At 45.4% G+C, this 21,809-nt stretch overlaps 1 protein-coding gene across 1 annotated transcript in view; it reads left to right on the forward strand.

Annotated features, from left to right (window-relative positions):
• Positions 1-21,809, forward strand: part of HPSE (heparanase) — a 59,536-nt gene that overhangs the window by 1,573 nt on the left and 36,154 nt on the right. The window contains exons 3-4 of the mRNA XM_054722002.1: positions 1,697-1,814; positions 12,254-12,552. Coding sequence (XP_054577977.1) covers positions 1,697-1,814; positions 12,254-12,552 — 417 coding nt within the window. The remainder of the gene's footprint in view (positions 1-1,696; positions 1,815-12,253; positions 12,553-21,809) is intronic.

Below are 21,809 nucleotides of genomic sequence, written 5' to 3' on the forward strand. Positions count from 1 at the left end.
CCTCCACCACAGGGAGCCTGCTGCGTCTGCTGCGACTTCTGCCCGTGTGGGCACGTGTGTCCCGTCCTGGGAAAACACAATGGAAGAACCAGAACCAGAACCAGAAAAGAAGCCCCTTCCTCTTGCAGTGTCCTTCTGAAACCTTTGTTTATTAACGAAGCCTAATAAAGCGTTCATTACAAACGAGAAGGGTTGGAAGGGTCTGTCCCATCGCCACGAAGCATAATACAAGGTACGTTTTGAGGGGAGCAGCAATAATTAATGACTGGCACCCCTATAAGGTCAGGTCTTCCACTAAACCTTCCTTGCTTTTCTTCTTTTCCTCCATCCTTTTTGGGTGTTTATAATACCCACCAACAATTAGCAGAAGAGCACGTGTTGCCTCTCTCTCGCTCAGGCCAGCAGAACGGGCAGGGTGGACCAGTGTCACAGTCTTCGTCCTGCCAGGAAGCTCAGAGCCGCTGACAGGACCAGAGTGGATGATCAGCAGCATAAGAAACCCATTCGGCACAGCCTGAGGGCCAAGCCCTTCGGAGGTGCTGGAAAAAGTAGGGTCGAATTCTGCCATGCATCTGCTCAAGCAGTGATGGCTGTTCACACTTTATTGGGGAAAACAATGAAGTTGTGGTTGCTGGATTTGGTCTTAAAGGCCATGCTGTTGGTGACATTCGTGGAGTTGTTTTAAGGTTGTCAAAATAGTCAATGTCTCTCTTTTGGCCTAGTATAAAGGCCAAAGAATGTAAGTTTTGATGACGCCAGCATAATAGTAATACACTTTCATAAAAATATATTTATACGTATATTTTATATTAAAATATATTTTAAAATAAAATTTCCCCCCAAAATTAGCAAACGAAAATAGAATTACATTATATGTCCCAATGGTGTCTTTTTCATTGTCATAAAGAGAACACATGGTCATTATTATCTCTAAAGGACATAGAGAAGACTGCAAAGCACCATGGAAGGTTTTTACACATTCTCTGGTGTGTTGATTGATCTCCAAAGTCAATTTCAAATAATGTGCTCTGAGCTTTAATGTGTGACTGTAGAGCTGAGTGAAGCATCAGACACAGAGCTCATTTATACTCCTCGACTGCTTACCAGTACTGTATACTTCCTACTCCTATATATTAGGAAATAGCTTTACATTACTAGTATTGCTGGATTTTTTATAGTGTTTTAATTGTGCACTTACATGTATCAGAACAGCCATTCATTTCTTCTGGTGATCAATAGAAAAATGGCTAAAAGTCAGTAAATGCCTTCATCTTTATGGGGTGATTCCAGAGATTATTACAATGTTCTTCTATTTCTGGGAACACTATCATTTAGAGGCTTCATGGTAATTAGTGAAAACCATAACGCAGTATATTTAATGAGAGATGTCATGGGTGTTATTCTATTTATTTATGTTTACTTTTGTGAATGAAACAAATGCTTTAAAATATTTGTCAATTTGATGATAGACAAGTCTGGTGAGTAGATTGGGGGAACATTGTGGAGTCTTTGAAGACACCGATTCTCTTCTTTGCTGTGCACAACTCCATACCCTCTGTTTGTGCCCCTTGCCCTCAGAGCTGGCATACACCAGACAGTTCTCACTCTCTTCCTCTTCACTATAATCATAAAATTAAAATGCATCTAGCTGGTCATAAGTTTCAAATTTTTGCCCCTACATTACCTTTCCCCAAAGGTTTCCATGCGCACCGAGTGAAACTCTCATGTCCATCTACAAGATCACAGACAGGGCTGTGGGAGAGCTGGACCATGAACCAGAAAACCCGGACTTAAACCCCAAATTCACCCATCCCGTGTGTAAGCTCAAGGGTGTCACCTTGCCTCCATAAACCTCAGCTTCCAAACCTGTAAAATGGGAATCTCTTGTCCAGCCGCATGGCTCAGTGGTTGAGCATTGACTTATGAACCAGGAGGCCATGGTTCAATTCCTGGATGGGGCACATGCCCAGGTTGTTCGCTATGCCAGAAGCAGCCAATCAATGATTCTCTCGCATCATTGATGTTTCTATCTTTCTCTCCCTCTCCCTTCCTCTCTGAAATCAATAAAAATATATATTTAAAAATAAAATAAAATGGGGATCTCCATCCTGCCCTGTGTGAAGTTCACATGAGATTCTACACAGGAAAGCACTCTGTAAAAGAATAACTTCTTTATTATGCTGAAAGGACAATAGTTTAATTGGCAACGGACATTGTTATGGGCTGAATTGTGTCCCCTAAATTCACATGTTGAAGCCCTAACCCTCAGTACCTCAGAATGTGACCGTATTTGGAGACAGGGAACTTAAGTGGTAATTACATTTAAGTGGGGTCATTGGGATGGGCCCTAATCTAATATGACTTGTGTTCTTATAAGGAGAGATTAGGACACAGGCACACAGAGGGAAGACTCACAGAGAAGATGGCCATCTACAAGTCAACAAGAGAGGCCACAAGAGAAACCAACACAGCCAACACCTGGGTCTCGAACTTCTACCCTCCAGAACTCTGAGAAAATAAATATCTGTTACTCAAGCCACCCTGTCTCTGGTACTTTGTTATGACAGCCCTAGGAATTTAGTACAGACGTGTACAGATTTTTTAATAGAAAAGAATACAATTAGTAAACAAAAGTACTCAAATCCAGAGGGGAAAACTTCACAAAAGAGTGACTTTTGAGTTTGGTCCTGAAAAATTAAGGGAATTGTTAACTTCCAATGAACTCGTAATCAATATTCGGAGTTCGTTTGCATGTTTTTAAAGAAAAGTATTCCATATTTTGCCAAAAATGAGTAACTTTGAAACATAAAACTTAAGTTTGTAATTCTGTATCAATGAAATAAAACAGACCACAATCTAATTTAGGCCTTATTCAAACAGGAATGTGCACAGATACAATCTAAACTCTGCATTGCTTTGATAGGGCTTTGCAGTGAGCTAATCTTAGGGTAACAGATGACAAATAGATTAGGTGCATTGCATCTATTTGCATGGAATCACTGTTGCTGTCGCATTTTTGCCTGGGTCTGTGACTGCCTCGCTGGGCTGGATATGCTGGACAGCCATGCAGCCACCATCCTGACTCTCCTCCAGGGTGTCTTTGAAACACGCAGAGGTGGGAAAACCCAAAGCCATGCTTTACTCCCCAGGCTTCCTTACAGCTGGGGTTCTAGACATGAAGCAGATGACATCAACAAGATGCATGCACATCCCTACTGCTACTTACTACCTATGTGCACTAGAAATGCTTGCTCTCTCTTTATCCCCGGTTCTTTGTCTGTAAAATAGGGATAATCTCTCCTAGGGTTGTTAGGAGAACTGAGTTAATGACATACATTGCTTAGCCGGACACATAGCATTAGTAAGTGCTAGCTTTAGGATGAGCATTGTTGTTACTTAGGTGGGAGAGAGCCAGAGTCCATCTTCCTGTTGTAGCTGTCTTCCTCTGGCAGGCGCTGTCCTGGGGTTTCCTGGCAGGTCCTGGTACCACTAGCTTCCTGGGTGTCCTACGGCAGCTGGTCCTGGACGGCATGGAAGTTTGCCTCTGCAACCACAGGTCCTCCTCCTTTAGTCTCTGATTCCCGTTCTGCAGTATGTTCTTGAGAGTCATCCCAGAAGCCCCGCCTAGAGCCCTCTCCTCCGGCCCCTGCAGCAAGTTTGTGTTTAATTCTCTTTTTCAAAATCCATTTCCGCATAATATACATGGAGTGGTAGCTGTCTTCTACAACTGAGTCCCGAGTGCTCTGCCCAGGAGAGCGCTTTTCTGGGTTACCCTTTGCCCAGTTTACTGGTCTGAAGATAAACAGGAAAACTGGCTTAGGTAAAGGCTCCACAGAGCTGTGTTAGCATTGGCACAGCCCAGCCTGCAAACCTGGTCTCCTGCTCAGTCCTTTTCTACCAGATCAGACTCCAAGGTAGGCGGTTTGTCTAGAAGAGTTATCTGATCCTGGTAGCCACGCCCCTTCTCCCCGCAGAGCACCGACAGGAAAGGGGAGGAAGGGAACTCTCTTCCTGTGTTGGGCACACCTCTAGAGGCCAGAGACCAATCTTCATCTTGTATCCCCCATATTGGCGCGATCTGTATAAGCTTATTAAATGTCTGTTAAAAGATCTGAACTAAGCTGCTGAACGGGGTATATTACAGAATTCACAAATCTCCACTGGGAAGTACAAGTTCCTGAGGAAATCAAGGGAAAACGACAACGTGCTTATTTCTATGTATATTCACGTTGATTTTGCAGATTGAACTTACTGTGCACTGTATTTGCTTTGAGCTGGGAATGGCCTAACTCAGTAGAACACGATAAAACTGTTTAGACTATGAGCCTTCTTTCATTTAAGAGTGCATTACTTTTTTCCCTAAAGAATTAAATTTTTAATCGTCAGATTATCTGACTACTATTGAGGAAGTGGCCTTTATTTCTTTGTCAAACTTCTTTGGGTTTCAAAGAACTTGAAATGCAAGCAGAGTAACCTAGGATGAATGAGAGGCTTTATTACCAAAGGCTGGGTCACTTGACAGATTGCAAGGACAGGATGTGTACTCATGTTCACAAGGAAATGAAAGCAGAAAGTTATCAGAACTCAGCTGCTTTGCCTCTCCTAAGCTGCTCAGCCCTACCCACCTTTGCTTTGTTGGGCACGCTGTCTCTCTCCCTCCCTCCCCGCTCCTCCCACTCCTTCCAGATGGGCTCCCTGAGTGAAGGTGCAGGATGGCTGCCCTAGAGACTGGATCTCTAAGTCTCCATTAACCAAAAAGGAATGACCAAGTTTAGATGGTATTCCCCTCTTTAGTCAATCAACTGTAACAGGAAACAGCGGCCATCATAGAGTACAAACTTACTGCGCAGAATCAACCCTGTGGACGGGTGGGAGTTCTTGGGAGGCCTGAAGAGTAGGCAAACACACTATAGTGTGTGCACACTATCCCAGGGAACGAAGACTTGGTAATTTTAGTGCGAAATTAACATACCTGTTAAGATACCTGCCTATAGGAATATCATGACCTTCACATTTGCCCGGCTGGTATGGCTCAGTGGTTGAGCGTCCACCTATGAACCAGCAGGTCAGGTTGGATTCCAATCAGGGCACATGCCCATATTGCGGCTGGATCCCCAGTAGGAGGCATGTAGGAAGCAGCTGATCAGTGATTCTCTCTCATCATTGATATTTCTCTCTCTCCCTCTCCCTTCCTCTCTGAAGTAAAATCTTAAAAATATTAAAAGAGAAAAACAAATTGATACTCTTCATAAGAAAAATGTATTTTCTTATAGCAACAAAAAAATAACCCACGTTAGTACAGAGGCTTTAGAATTTTCCTTATCCAAGCAATATGATACGGCTGCTCTGAGAATAGTTATCAAAGAAACTAGAAAGTTAACTAATGAGATAAGTAAAAATAGAATTCTAGATGTTGCTGGGTGGCTAAATCATGCTCAGGATGCAAATTAGACAATGTGAAAGGGGCATCCATTTACTCGGGCCACCAGGGCACTGTGTAAGGAATTATTATCCTGGTAAATGAGGGTAAATGGGACGGACCCTGGTGAGTGAAAATTTTGAGGCTGCTTCCACAAGGTCTAATTCGCACCCAGGGAGTACAAAGAAGAATCTGGGTGGAATAAATAGCCAGATAAATAACGCAAAGGCAGAGAGCCTGGGCCAAGGTAGACGCTGTGTTTGAGAGATCAGGTACTGATGGAAAGATTTCAAGTGTGTTTTATAGGAAGGTGACATAGTGATTGATTGACACAGGGCTTTGACAAAACCTGTTCTCTTTATCACTTATCTAAAATAAGTTTCCTCCATTGTAGTAAACATTTTTTTTAAATGTCCTTAGGGGTGGTTTTTATGCACAGAGAGAAAGAGTTTCGTTTTAAAAATTAGTATTAAAATTATTCAAACATAAGCTTTTAAGAAGTGGCAGTTTTAAAAACATATAATTCTCTTCATAAATCTAGACAATTTTAACACTCACCTTAAAGAATTTTTAACATATTTTATTTCCCTTTCAAGTACTGCCTAAACAAACAAACCCTTCCATGTTCTTAGGTAAGTTAAAATCTAAAAGTAAACTTATAACGCCTCAACTTAGAATCATGAGCTAAATCAATTGCTCAAATTTACATTTAATTGGGAATTATAAAGCTAAAATATTACTCTGACAGGTCAAATTCTCTTAAATACTTAAAAATCAAATATTACATTTTCTCTGATGAAGTGGATCCAGAGACATGGAAGTATGGAACAAAGTGCAGAATCTCGGAGGGAAGGCGGGGGACAGAGGGTGGGTGGGAAGTAATCAACCAAAGACCTTGTATGCATAACCCATGGATGCAGACAGTGGGTGGTGAGGGCCTGGGGTGGAGGGGTGGGGGGTAGGTGTGGGCTGGAGGGGGTCAATGGGGGACTAGGGGGATACATGTAATACTTTCAACAATAAATATATATATATATACAGTTTTTTAACCCCAAAATACTCATGTAGTTTCTTAAACACCATTATACTTGATGCTTTTTGAGGTTGAGAGATGCTTACCCATCAAAGAAACATCATACCATTCCTTACTTTTGGGGAATTACCTTCTCAGATGCTCAAGAGTTTGCAGAACAACCAGAAATTTCAGCCTGGACATTAGGCATGGACTACAGACTTCCAGGAGAGCTCTTCTTACAACCTTGGCCTAAGTTGAGTTTCCTTTTATAATTATTACTAGAGGCCCAGTGCACAGATTCATGCACTGGTGGGATCCCTCAGCCCGGCCTCGCCCTCTCACAATCTGGGACCCCTTGGGGGATGTCGGACTGCCAGTTTCAGCCCAATCCCCGCAGGCCAGGCCCAGGGACCCCACTGGTGCAGGAATCCATGCACTGGGCCTCTAGTATGCATATAAGATTTTTGGTTAATCTCTTCCCACCCTCCCCCTTTCCCTCTGACATTCATCAGTCTGTTCCATGTTTCCATGCCTATGCATTGAGTGTCTGCCCCCTGGTGGTCAGTGCGCATCATAGCTACCGGTTGAACAGCCGAACAGTCTGACGGTCGGAAGGTCTCTTAGGCTTTTATATATATAGTTTTTTATGTCATAATTTAAGGAGGGGGTAGTCACCAACAGGGCTGACTTATCCATCAAGCAGAGTGGCACAGTATCTAGGACCTATGATACTTTTAGGTGCCCACAAATATATTTTAATTTTAATTACTTTTAAAATCAGAAGAAAAATCTATATATATATTAAAGGCTAAGTGACCATCCAACCATCCAACCATCTGACCAGCCTATACCTATGATGCACACTTACCACCAGGGGCAGACGCTCAACGCAGGAGCTGCCGAGCTGTGGTGACTTGGCAGCAGCAGTTCTTGGGTGACGCACCCCAAAACCAGAGAGGAGGGAGCCCAATTCCTTGGGGGGCCTCACGATTCCACCTTCAGCCATGGGTTATGTTGTTGCTGGGGCACTGTCGCCCCAAATCTGGTTTCCTGCACACTTGCGTTTGCGTTCTACACCCTGTACAACGGCAACTTTGCAGAGTGCCCTCTCACACTCTGGGACTCCTCAGGGGATGTTGGAGAGCCAGTTTTGGCCTGATCCCTGCAGGCCAGGCTGAGGGACCCCCACCTGCCGGAGGGACCCGCTTACTCCACTCGAGCCTCGGCACCACCCAGGTGCGGCTGGCCAAGGAGGGACCACGGTAGGTTGACTCCAGGGTGTGTCCCCCACCTGTGCGTGAGCTTTCTTTCTTTTTCTCCTCCCCCCTCCTACCCCCGCTCACTCCACAAACATCCTTTGAGCCACAATGCCACCCCAGGAATTCTAATTAATTTCCTTTCAGTGTGCACGAACCCATGCACCGGGCCACTAGTATTAATATAACAACAAGTTAAGGTCGGGCAGGGTCTCAGGGAATCACCAGGGCCAGGTGAATAGTATTAGCCAGGTTGATAGAGGCTCAGATATGATGCCCACCTGCCGGCTCTATTGGGGAAGGGCTCAGCAAAGGAACAATGGCCTCTGTCAGCACTTCTGTCTGGGAGAAAGCTGCCTCTCCAGCCCTTGCACTGGAGCCAGACAATTCAGTTTCTCCCCATACGACTCTGGTGCCTTTTGAGCTGCTGCTACAGCTCTAAGCTGAGAGGGAGTGATTCTGAGTAATTCCGTGCGTGGTCCCTTTAAGAGGAACACCTGGGACTCCAGAAGTCCTCTGTCTCACTCAGCCACAATCTCTACTGGCTTTTACAGCCAGAAGTTAAGGGCACTTCTTTTCCTGGGAACTGGAACCCTGGGCTAGAAGGCCTGGTTTGGGGCTGGGACCCCTCGCTCCTGAGAGGGACCTCCACAGCCAGAATATCCCTCCTGATTTTTATCTGAGGCAGGTGGGTGAGAGATGAGCCCATTCTGCATTTCCGCCCCTTTTACCAGTCTCAGTCTCAATGTGGCTTCTTTATCTCCTTAGTTATAGGACTTCTGTCTAGCTAGATTTCAGGTGGTTCTGAATGATGGTTGTTCTGTAGTTTGGTTGTAATTATGACGTGGTTAAGGGAGAATTAGAGTACTGCATTCACCTCTGCTGCCATGTTGACTGGAACCCTCTCATAGCTCTTATTTCTTGAAAAAGCTTAAAACTACTGAACAAAAGTCAAGAACATGGTAGAGTCTAGCCTCCATCTAATATTAGGATAGGACACCCCCTTCCTATCTCTCTACCCCCAACAACGTCCCTATGTCCAATGCAATTTCTGCCACTTTCCCTTTTCCATTCCATGTTTGTATTGTTTACAGACCCTAGAGGTAACAGTAAAAATGTCCCACTTAATTCACTTTAGTGTGCCTTTTTAGCATAAACTATACATTTTTAGGGTCTTCCAGGGCCTTCATCATCCCAGAGACAGATGATTAAAACTGGGCAGTCAGCTCTCCTCTGAAGACCTTTGAATAATCCTTTAGCTTACACCAGCGATTTTCAACCTTTTGCACCTCCTGGCACACATAAATGAATCACTAAAATTCTGCGACACACACACAAAAATACACTTTTTGCTGATCTGACCAAAAATGGGTATAATTTTGATTCATTCACAGCAGATGGCCATTGTTGTGTTGGCTGTTATCTTTCTTTTTTTTTTTTTTTATCATTTAAGGGAAAAGAGGTCAGAGCCCCTGACCAAATAATCAGGTATGACATGTTTTAAAAATTCTTGTAGCACACTGGTTGAAAATCACTGGCTTACACCATAATGGCTATTATGTGTGACTCCTGGGACTTACGAATCTTATTCTAGGGACACTTCCTGCTTTCTCTGATGATCTCTGGCTCACTTACTTTCTCCAAGTATCCACTTCCCTACAGACATAGAGCAATATTACATATTTATGGGGTAAATAAAGATAGAAGCTTAACAGAAGAAAATAACAAACCCTGTCTGCATCTATAGAGAACGGCACCTCCTTGTACAAAGAGACATGTACACAGGAGAAGAAACAGAACCCCTATAGTTTGCCTTTTGAAAGTATAAATCTGGTCCTATCACATCCCCCACCCGTGTTTGAAGCCCTTCTAATGGCTCCCCATTGCTGCCACGGTATCTCCAGACCCTGCGATGTCAATCTCTAAATCCCTAGCTGCCCCTCGCTCTCTCTGATGCAGCTGCCCGGGCCTTCTCTCAGTCCCCTGACTTCCTGAGCTCCCTCATCGTTGCACATGCCACTTCTTTAGCTACTAATGATTCCCTTCCCTCTTGCTTCCCCCCCTCCCCCCGTTGTTGACTCATTTTTCAGATCTTGACTTAAGCATAACCTCCACATTCAAATCTCCAACGTACATGTGTAAAGCAACATGGTCATCTTGGGAGCACACAGCATACTTGGAATTTTACTTTTGTGTGATTAAAACATATGTATCATCTGCCTCCCCAGTAAGACAGGAAGCTCCAGAGTGCAGGGACCATGCCTGCTCGCTGCTTACTGCTGCCTAGTTCAGTGCTTGGCACGCAGTAAGCACCCAATAAATACTGGAGGGACTAGATGAATAAGCGAATATGGGAAAGCACCTTGGAGAACGACATGCACTCAACACAAGGGAACTTTCTCCTTTCCAGCCCCCAGCACATATTTACATTTCATGCCCCTTAAAAATAGGTGCCGCCCTATGTGGTTTGGCTCAGTGGATAGAGCATCGGCCTGCGGACTGAAGGGTCCCAGGTTCGATTCCGGTCAAGAGCACGTACCTTGGTTGCGGGCACATCCCCAGTAGGGGGTGTGCAGGAGGCAGATCGATGTTTCTCTCTCATCGATGTTTCTAACGCTCTATCCCTCTCCCTTCCTCTCTGTAAAAAAATCAATAAAATATATATTTTAAAATATAGGTGCCTAACTGTAAAATATCTCTGAAATGACAATTTCTATGAACATTATCACATATGCCTCCCTCCCGTGTGCCCATTTATTCCTCTTATGTGGTGTAGTAGATCAAGGCAACTTAGATCCAGGAGACAGAAACTCGTCTGATCTCAATCATCATGTGTGCAAGTCACTTTTCTTCGCTTCCTCATTTATGTTTTCCCAGTTTCCATATTAGTAATTATATGTGGACCACACTGGCCCACATCTCAGGATGTCACGAGCATTCATTATTTAGAAAACTCACTAGGATCCACTTTTCAAATCACCCAATTCTAAAGAAATCGGTGCGACGTGGGCCCATGGCAACAGGAGCCTGGGGTGATGCAGGATCAATGTCACGACAAAGGCGGAAGAGCCCAGACATCCGCTTCTCTACCTCCGTGTCTGTGGGCACGATCTTCTGGCAGCTTGGGGTTTATTTATGATTTTTTTTCTTATGTAAAATTGTAGGACATGAACCTGATTCCACTGGCAAAATAGTAACTGATACACACAACCAAAATCTCGAAACTGCAACCTTCCCCAATTAACTATACGTTTAACCACTAAGTTGCTTAAGAATAGACAGTTGTGTGCAAATCAGATATGAACTTCAAAACAATTTATTTTTATTTGTCGCTTTGTTGGTGGTGCCATCTCAATGGAACATTCTAAGGATTTGGGTGTCATGTGCTTACTCAACAGAGTAGATGCCTACTAAGTGCCAAGCACAGTGCCATGAGCTTTTGTGAGTGCAGCAGATCAGGCACGCCTCATCGCTGCTTTCCCAGAGTTTATATCCTAGCAGGTGAGGCCGATACGGAGCAACACTCACAATACTAACAAACGTGGTTAAGTTCTAGCAAGTTCAGGATTCTGTGAAAATGTGTCACAGGGAATGCCAGCTGCCTGGAGGTTCAGGCAAAGTTTCTTGGAGGAAGTTGCATTTCTGCTGAAACAGGCTGCCATCTGCTTGAGGTTGTGCAACTCCCTTCACATCCCCATTCGGACGCGTGGGCATGTTAATGTCCCAGAGCCTGGGGCCTCGTGTGTAAAACGAGGATAACATGCGCCTGACAGAGCTGTGGGACGTGAGAGAGTAGACAGGTAAAGCACCTCTTAGGGTATCAGACATGTAGTGAGCCCCAAGCACAGGGGCTTGTTATAATTATACACCAATGCAGGACTCGAAGGAAAACTGAAGGCAAGTTTGGAAAAGGCTCACACTCAGAGGACAGTCCCTCCCCCACACTTGTGCGGAGGCTTCACCTCCTGAGTCTCGGACGTTGGGTCACCTGCTGCTTTAAGGCTGTGCTAACAGGTTCCCAGGAGAAGTTGGTCAGGACTTTTTGGAAGTGCTCTTTCTAGCTGTAGGTCAGCCAACGCCCCGGACAGATTTTCCAGGCAAAAACAAGATACCTGGGAAACAGCTCTCTGGCCAGAGGGCGCACGGGTGATCAGATTTTGGCAGGCTCAAGTGACAGACCAAGTTGTATAACCCAGGGGAAAGGACAAGCGGTGGATGCTCACCTGGAGGGTTCGGTCAGGGGCCCGAAGACCCGGCGCCACCTGGATGGGACAGGAAGAGGGAAGCACTGGTGCTCCCCACCGCGTGCACGGGAAGCGGCCGGGTGCCCGGCGCCCCTCCCAGGGCGCTCCCTCCGCGGGCTGCCTGGGCGTTTGGAGCGTGGCCTGGCCCGCACCCTTCCAACGAGTGTGGGTGGCTTCGTAAGGGGCCGTGACCACCACCGAGGGGACGCGTGCGAGGCGGTGGGTGTGCGCTGGGAGGCGGGGCAGGAAGAAGCGGAGCCGCGGGAGGGATGCAGGGCGCGGTGGGAGGGGTGGGGCGGGGTGAGCCGGGGGAAAGCAGACAGAGGCGCCGCGGCGGGCGGAGGAAGTGCGCCGGGTCTGCACGCTCGCTGCGCCGCCGCCGGGACCGCCAGGTGAGCCCGCGATGCCGCCGCCGCCGCCGCCGCTGCTGCCGCTGCTGCTGCTGGGGCCGCTCGGCGCCTTCGCCCCCGGCGCCCTGGCGGGACCCGCGCGCGCCGAGGACCCCGTGGAGCTGGACTTTTCCACGGAGCCGCCGGTGCACCAGGTGAGCCCCGCGTTCCTGTCCTTCACCATCGACGCCAACCTGGCCACGGACCCGCGGTTCCTCACCTTCCTGGGGTAAGCGCCGGCCTGCCGGGCCCTCTGCCCCTGTGCCCTCTCCTGTCCTGGCTCCTGACATCCACCCCGCCCTGCCAGGCGCTCTCCTCCCCTCCCCTCCCCTCTCTTGTCTCTCCTGGCACGGAAATTCTCTCTCTCTCTCTCTCTCTCTCTCTCTCTCTCTCTCTCATCTCTATCTCTAATCTCTCACCCCCTCCAGACCACTCATTCCTGCCTACTTTATTCATTCAGCAGATGTTGACTGAGCGCCAACTTAGGGCCAGGGATGAAGGGGAAATTTAGGCATGGGACAGGGGGTAGGGGAGGCTGGGGGAAGGTCAAGGGCGGGGGGAGGAGGTATATGTAATACTTTAAACAGTAAAAAAAGAAAGTTATAAATAAATAAATAAATGAGGAAATTTAGGAAAGAAACTTCCCAAGGAGGTATACGTACTACTATATGTAATACTTTAAACAGTAAAAAAAGAAAGTTATAAATAAATAAATGAGGAAATTTAGGAAAGAAACTTCCCAAGGAGGTATACGTACTACTATATGTAATACTTTAAACAGTAAAAAAAAGAAAGTTATAAATAAATAAATGAGGAAATTTAGGAAAGAAACTTCCCAAGGAGGTATATGTACTACTATATGTAATACTTTAAACAGTAAAAAAAAGAAAGTTATAAATAAATAAATGAGGAAATTTAGGAAAGAAACTTCCCAAGGAGGTATACGTACTACTATATGTAATACTTTAAACAGTAAAAAAAGAAAGTTATAAATAAATAAATGAGGAAATTTAGGAAAGAAACTTTCCAAGGAGGTATATGTACTACTATATGTAATACTTTAAACAGTAATAAAAGAAAGTTATAAATAAATAAATAAATGAGGAAATTTAGGAAAGAAACTTCCCAATTGCGCAGCAACGCGCTGGGAAGAGGGACGGGGCAGGTGCAGCTGGAGCTGTGAGCCTGGATTTGCTGGCAGCGTCATACACCTGCCCCTGGGGGCCAGGCGGGCTTCAGGCTCCCGGAGGGGTTAAAAAAAAAAAAGTCAGATGGAAAATATCTCAAAGCTTACTTACTCCATATGTATACTTTAAAATTATATCTCTAAAACATGTATATTGTAAACACCCGTTTAAAGAGCAGTTTTAGGTCCACAGCTAAATTAAGCACAAGGTTCAGAGATTTCCCATATCACACTTTCTAAAAGTCTAAATATTAAATAAACGAGACCAGGGAGACGATGGCAGTGCCTTACAGAGCCTTGATAAAAAGACATCTCTCCAAGTTGAGGCTCAAAATGTGGCACGGGTTTATCAGCGGTAATTGTTTTCTCACAGGAGAAAGGCCCAACCTAATGCAGGTTCCCTGGCCCCTGCCCCAGGAGTGCAGGCTGATCCCCCCATGGAGAGCTGCAGGGACAGTCACAGGTCTTCTGGGCCAGGTCATCTGGGCCACTCATCTAGGTCACGAGAGCCGCCAGAGGCGGCCACACCTCAACTAACCCAGGCAGCTGGAGCTGTGAGCCTGGATTTGCTGGCAGCGTCGGACACCTGCCCCTGGGGGCCAGGCGGGCTTCAGGCTCCGTTGCCAAACACCTACATGCTGAACTTCCTGTGCTCCCTGTCAGCTGCCATTACTAAGTTCAGTCATTTATTCTGCACATAAAGGCAGGTAGCCTACCGGTTTAGAGATTGGCAGTCAGACCCGCCCTGGCTTGATTCCCAGCTCTGCCAAAGCAGGGTGGCTTAGTTCTTAACGGGTTGCTTGGCAGCTCTGAGCCTCAGTTTCTTCACCTGTGGAATGGGATGTCTACACAACTTTCTTGCAGGACTGTAATGAGGATTTGATGAGATGGCAAATAAGTGTTTAGCTCAGTGTTTGACACAGAGTGTTCACCATGTAAGCTGTTTCTTCCTGGAAAATGGCAAGTATTTGGTAACCATTCACCAGTTCTCATTGTATCTTTTGATCATAGTTAACCTCCGTCTCTCCCCCTGTGGCAGGAGAGCAAAAGTTTCCCGGTGGGCGGAGTCCCACTTTTTCCCCTCCCCCTTAGGGATAGGAAGGTGATACAGGTAGCAGCTGGTGGGGAGACAGAAAGATCACTCTGGAGAAACTCTAAAGTATATCTGAGGACCCCAGGCCTAGCTTGGTGGGGTAGTGGGGGTTGATAGGAGAAGAGAGGTTCTTGACTGAAAGCAGAGGGATTAAGTAAATGACCACTTACTGCAATGTGAGAACTCAGGTTCTATTCTGCTGTTGCAGCCAGGATCTGCCCCACCCCTCCCCAAGGAAGAGCATTTGGGGATATCTTCCTGGGAAAACAGGTCCAAAAGAAAAAACCTATAGTATGACTTTTGGGATCTAGGCCTGATCACCCTGAGTTAAGCTAACCAATTGGTGGGGACCCTCAGCCCCCTATACACACAGAACTTCCAGTCTGCAATTTAGTGAAGGTGATACCTTTAACTCTTCTTAAACCTATCTCTTTATATCCCCTAGCACTCTTTCTTCCTCCCTGACCCACCTTTTTTTTTACTTTTCTTTTTTTAAAATATATTTTATTGATTTTTTTACAGAGAGGAAGAGAGAAGGATAGAGAGTTAGAAACATCATGAGAGAGAAACATCGATCAGCTGCCTCTTGCACACATCCTACTGGGGATGTGCCCGCAACCAAGGTACATGCCCTTGATCAGAATCGAATCTGGGACCCTTGAGTCCGCAGGCCGATGCTGTATCCACTGAGCCAAACCGGTTTTGGCCTGACCCACCTTTTTGTTAAAGGCTGGAGGATAATGAAGACCAAAAAAGCCTAACATGCAATAGATAAAACTGATTTGGGTTTACAAAACACAGTGTATTCCTGTTCAAATGGGCTTCTCTCCCAGGCTGGCTCCAGGCCGCTCCAGATTCCTTCCTTAGCAGAGGCTGTCTTCGATGCCCACTCCCCAGAGGCATCTGCAGTCACATGCACACTACTCCAAGCCGAGATCTAAAAGACTGCAGCTCCAAGTGGCAGGAGCTCCCTCTCCTTCTCCTCTAAGGCCTACCTTCTGAAATAGGGTCTGAGGGCCCAGCTCCCAGGATGGTCAGCACAGTGCCCAGAGTAGCCTGGCCGTCTCAGAAGACAACACACTTAGCTTCCTTTTCAGAAGACAACACTGAGCTTTATATCTGTCCACAGGAACGGAGGGTGAGCAGGGCATTGTTTTATTACAGTTCCTCAAAAGGAAGGATGTTTGGGTGAAGATAGCAAGAGCCCAGCAGATGAAAGCTACAGTAATGAGGAGAAGATAATAAACTCAGCTGATGCTAACTAAGCCCTTGTCATATGCCAGGCCCTGTCCTAAGCACCTTCTAGGTATTAACTCATTTAGTCTCTGCTACAAAACTCTGAGGTCAGTACTAGTATTATCCCCATTATAAAAATGAAGAGATTGAGGCTTAGGGAGATCCAATAACTTGCCCATGGTCAGCCAGCTATTACTGGAAGGAGCAGAATTTGAACCCAAATGCTCATTGCAGAGACAAGAGTACACAAAAAGAAAGAAAAGCAGTTTATACTTTGTAAGGCAACAGGATAGGATATACTTAAAAAAAAAAAGAAAAGGTTGTCGAGAAACAAATTGAGAAGATTGATATAGTGAAAGAAGCACTGGCTGAGCGTAGGAGGAGCAGGGTCTAAACCTCCAAAGAGGCCTATGCAAATGTAATCAGATGGCATGGTTCTGCTTCCCATGATGGCAAACAGAGGTGTTTTTTTTGGGGGGTTGTTGTTCACATTTGCAATTAGAGAACACGGAGTACACAGAATGTAAATGCCAGTGATAGAACAATCTAGAATTAGAAAGAACCATCTTTTCAATTTGCCCTTTTCCCAGAAGTATCTAATCAACAGCCCAATCAAAAACTTCCTAAGCCTGCCCTGGCTGGTTTTTCTCAGTGGTTAGAGGGTCAGCCCGAGGACCAAAGGGTCACAGGTTCATTTCCAGCCAAGGGCACGTACCTGGGTCAGCCAGGGTGTGGGGTGCATGTGGGAGGCAACCAAACTATGTGTCTCTCTCACATTGATGTTTCTCCCTCCCTCCCCCCGCTCCCCTGTCCTCTCTCCCCTTCACTCACTCTAAAAAAAAAAAAAAATCAATGGAAAAAATATCCTCACCTTAAAGATGGGTGGACTGAGACCAGCACTGCTTAGTAGAAATAGAATGTGAGCCTCATATACAAGCTACATACGTAATTTTAAATTTTCTAGCAGCCATGCTAAAAAAATGGTAAAAACAAGCAGGAGAAATTAATTTTAATGCTATATTTTATGGAACAAAATACTATTTCAACATGTAATCAATATAAAAATATTAATGAGATATTTTACATTCTTTTTCTAACCAACTCCTCAAAATCTGGTGTATATTTTATATTCATACCACATCTCAAATTCAGACTAGCTACATTTCAAATGCTCACGACCGCATGTGACTAGTGGTTACCGTGTTAGACAATGCAGTCCTCATGTCAATCAAGCAAGGTTCACTACACAGTGAAAACAGTAGAGCGCTGAGTCAGGGCTAGAGCTCCTAGTACCTCAGTGGAGTGTCCTGGTGCTAAACAGCCACTGCAGCAATAATGCCATTGTGCTTGCTTTTCATAGGATTTGCTTATTTTTCTTCAGCAAAGTTCATCCCTTTTTGCCAATTTGATAAATATTTATTAATAATAATTTTTGATAACCAGATTACTGTATCTCCACAAAGTTGCTTTTCATATCTGGAAAAGTAGTTATTTTCAATGTCAAGTGCAAGTTTGATAACTGATGTTGGAAAGAGCCATAGGCCCCCATACTATGTGCCTGTTGCTGACAGAAGTAACCAAAGAGAAACAGAGAACTGAGAACAGTCAAAGCCACGCATAGACTCACATGTTCTAACCTCTGAGAAGTGCTCCCCTAATTGAGTGCTCATTCTTCTCTTCCTTCCCAAACCTTCCATTGTGGCCCCTGGAGCCCTTTGCCTGGCAGCCCTGCTCCATGCTCCTCACAGAGTAACCCTGCCACCTCCTGGCCCTGGCAGAACTCTGACGTAGAGACGTAGATGCGACGCCTCCTCTGGGGTAGAAGCTGGGCAGTCTCCACGCTGCACTCTTCTCCCATCCCCCAGTGCAGCTTCCAGACAACTACCCACCAGTCTGAACTCCAGACTGCTGTGGTTCAAGTCCTAATGGCTTGGTACCTTTGCCAGGTTCCCTATCTGTAAAATATGATCATTGCGTTGTTTTAGGATTAAGTGAAATAATCTATGCCAAATGCCCCAAGCACTCAGTGTAGATTAACGTGATGCATGCTAGAGATAGATGACTATCATGACTCCAGGGTGAGGCCCACCGTCTCCATGTCTGGGTCTCATCCTCTGCTCCTTGTCACCACGCGCTGCTCCCCTCTCAACGCACATTTTATCGATTGAAGACGGACACTGGTCTCATACTTTCCTCTCCTTTCCCATGCCCCACCGTCCTCCTGGACGACTTCAAGTCCACGTAAGTAAACTGCCTCTCTATTTCTTCACACCCACATTTCAAAATAGTCTTCATTCAGTGTTGCACTGTAATCAGCTGGCAGCAGCTTATGAAATGCGCGCATCTCTTTTTTTTTTTATTTTTTATTTTATTGATTTTTTACAGAGAGGAAGAGAGAGGGATAGAGAGTTAGAAACATCGATGAGAGAGAAACATCGATCAGCTGCCTCCTGCACACCCCCTACTGGGGATGTGCCCGCAACCAAGGTACATGCCCTTGACCGGAATCGAACCCGGGACCCTCGAGTCCGCAGGCCGACGCTCTATCCACTGAGCCAAACCGGTTTTGGCTATGCGCGCATCTCTTTCCACCTCCACCAGGGACACCAACGCTGATAGCCTGAAATCCGCCGCGGTGGGAATATTTGCATCACGGAGATTGGCAAACGCTAAACAATAGGGCACTTTTGCCCTGAATGGGTAGCTCTGTTTGTTGGAGTATTGTCCCCTGAACCAAAAGGTTGTGGGTTCGATTCCCGGTCAGGGCACATATCCACATTGCAGGTTCTATCCCCAGTCTGGGCATGTGCAGGAGACAACAGATTGATATTTCTCTCTCATCTCTCTCATCTCTCTCTCTCTCTCTCTCTCTCTCTCTCTCTCTCTCTCTCTCTCTCTCTCTCATCAATAAAAAACTATCCTTGGGTGAGAATTTAAAAAAAAATAAAAAAAAGCACTTTTTTCCCTAGGGAGTCAACTTACTAGCACACATTGCTTCTCTCTCCTAATGCCATGGCCATGCCTTGACTTTTCATCCCTAAGAACCTTTCAACATCTGAAATCTTAAAACCTCCCATTCTTGGGCTAAACTCCTTACTCTCTTAACTCCTTCACTCTGTGGATCCCACCACAACTATGTTTTTTAAGTACCTCCTCTGAACAGCCTCCTCCTCGCTCTGATTTTGACTCCTTGATTTACCACATAAACCGCTCGTGTGATAATATCCACAAATCCCGGCCCCATTGTTCCTGCTAAAACCCCAACCTAGCTTAGTCTAATTGTATTTTCCTTCTTTGGAATCTATAGGGTGGCTATGAAATCCTGAAATGGAAGATATTATCCAGTTGTGAGTTATAATTCATATTAATAAGCCACCTTTATGTATTTACCTCTGCTTCCAGTCCCAGTGGCCACCCTGTATAGCTGAGTTATGGAGCTCTCGGGCATGGAAGGGACTCTCCTAGCCACATGGATTGATGTTGCACTATAAATTCTTGGCTTTTGGACTTATCCCTTAGTGCTGCTCTCTCTCTCTCTCTCTTTTTTTTTTTTTTAATATACTTTATTGATTTTTTACAGAGAGGAAGGGAGAGGGATAGAGAGTCAGAAACATCGATGAGAGAGAAACATCAATCAGTTGCCTCCTGCACACCCCCCACTGGGGATGTGCCCACAACTAAGGTACATGCCCTTGACTGGAACCGAACCCAGGACCCTTGAGTCCGCAGGCCGACGCTCTATCCACTGAGCCAAACTGGTCAGGGCCCTTAGTGCTGCTCTTAATTCTTCATTTCCCTGATTCTCTCATTCTCTACTTCCTTCAAAACTCTGAGCCCATCTTCATCTCATCACTCTTAACCTATGACCACATTTTTGTTTCCCAAAGAAAATGAAGTCACTAGACAGGAACTTCCTTTTCTTCCTGCCATCAAACCTACAGACATACCATGGCTTTGTCCTTTCTTCCTTTCACTTTTCTTTGGCCTTTATTTCTTTTTCTTTCTTTCTTTTATTTTATTTTATTTTTGAGAGAGAGAGAGAGAGAAACATTGATCAGCTGCCTCCTGCATGCCCCCTGCTGGTGATCGAGCCAAAACCCTGGCATGTGCCCTGACCAGGAGTCGAACTGGTAACCTTTTGGTGCATGGGATGGTGCCCAACCAATTGAACCAATTCAGTTGGTTGGGCAAGGCCAATTCTAGCTCTCCTGGATCCTTTCCCCTCTTACCTCCCCAAGGACTTTGCTCTATCAGTCATCTCTTCTCTTCCCTGGATCTTTAACATCTGTTTGTATTGATTCCTCCCTCTCAGCACAGGAACATCCTCAAGTCTTTCCCATCTCAGACTCCTCACTGCATGCGTGCCTCTGCAGTAACTGTCCTCATTCTCCCTTTGCAGCCTTCTTTCCTGCCCATTCCTTCCTGTTCCACCTTCATAATATCCCCATCACTGTGTCATGAAATAAATCTCTCCAACATCATCAATCACCTTCTTTTATTGCAAAATCCAGTGAACAACTTTCAAATTGGTCTCTGTCATGGATTGAATTTTTAGGTGTTCCCCTGCAAATTTATGTTGAAGTCCTAACCCTTAGTACCTCAGTATATGACCTTATTTGGAAATAGTGCCATTGCAGAAATAAAATCAGTTAAGAACTGGGCATACTGGAATGGAGCAGGCTGTAATCCAGTGTGATGGATGTCCTTATAAGAAGGGGAAATTTGGAGACAGACATGCATACAGAAAGAACACTATATGAAGATTAGAGTTATGTTGCTGTGAGGAACTACCAGAAGCTAGGAGAGGGCTGAAATAGATCCTTCCCCGGTTCCTTCAGAGGGGTGGTGGCCTTGCCAACACGTTGATTTCAGATTTCTAACCTCTACAACTGTAAGACAGTAAATGTCCCTTGTTCAAACCACCCAGTGTGTGCCGGAAGCTAATTCCAGCTGGTCACAAGTGCAAGAAGTTCATCAAAAGGTTGGAGGACCTTGAGCCTTCAGCAAGGGCTGGAAAATCACATGTTATTGCCTGTTGGAAATGGCTGAGGGCATTTCTCCAAACCTGAAAAGGATGCATAAATGATTGCTTGCTGCCAGACAGTGTTATTGCTTCCTGCTGGCAAAACACCTGAATAGCCATAGGCAGTTCCCCGAGTCTAACAATGGATTCTGTATACTAAACCTTGACTATTATCTGTATATCTACTTTGCCTTAGGACAATTTGTGTTAATAAAAAGCAAAGGGTCCTGAGACAAGCAGAACTTGGTTCCTATAGCCAAGCTCCTCTGGCTCCCCAAAATGCCTTCCAAAATTATGTTTCATCTCTAGACTCTTTAATAATTTACAGCAGCCCCTTCTCCAGATTCCTGAACCCTTCTAGATGCTGGACAAGACCCCCGACATTAAGTGTGTGGTACTTTGTTACTGCAGCCCTAGCAAATTAATACAGTCTGTTGAAAGCATTTGGCAAGGTTGACAATTGAAACACTATCTCATCCCTTTGGACCTGTGTCACTTCCATTTCTGGGGATTTCCCCACCTATCTAACAGTTCTTCTCCATGTCTCTCTCTAGCTTGTCTTAAATGTTGATGTTCTTCAGACTTCTGGCCTAGGTGTTTTTTCACTTCACGTCCTCCCCAGAGTGGTCTTACCTGCTTCTGTGGGTTGAATTACTGTTTATGCAGTGGTCTGCTAGGAAATGTTGAACAATGGGCCTTCTGGGAGGAGGGGAGACTAATGTAAGTTTTCTTCCAATTTCTGTCATAAGTAGTCCCACCATGGCTAATCTCAAACTGCCATCAGTTTAACCACTGGTTCTCAAAACTTAACAATTGGCTCTCACCGGCTGGTCCGAGCCAATACAAGCCGGCTCCAGCACACCTTTGCTTCTGTGTCAGACATAAGCAGCTTATTTTCAGACATAAGGTAATATAAAAATACCTGCAGACTTTTCTTTCCCCTAGCAA

Source organism: Eptesicus fuscus, chromosome 2, assembly GCF_027574615.1.
Source record: "Eptesicus fuscus isolate TK198812 chromosome 2, DD_ASM_mEF_20220401, whole genome shotgun sequence".
NCBI lineage: Eukaryota > Metazoa > Chordata > Mammalia > Chiroptera > Vespertilionidae > Eptesicus > Eptesicus fuscus.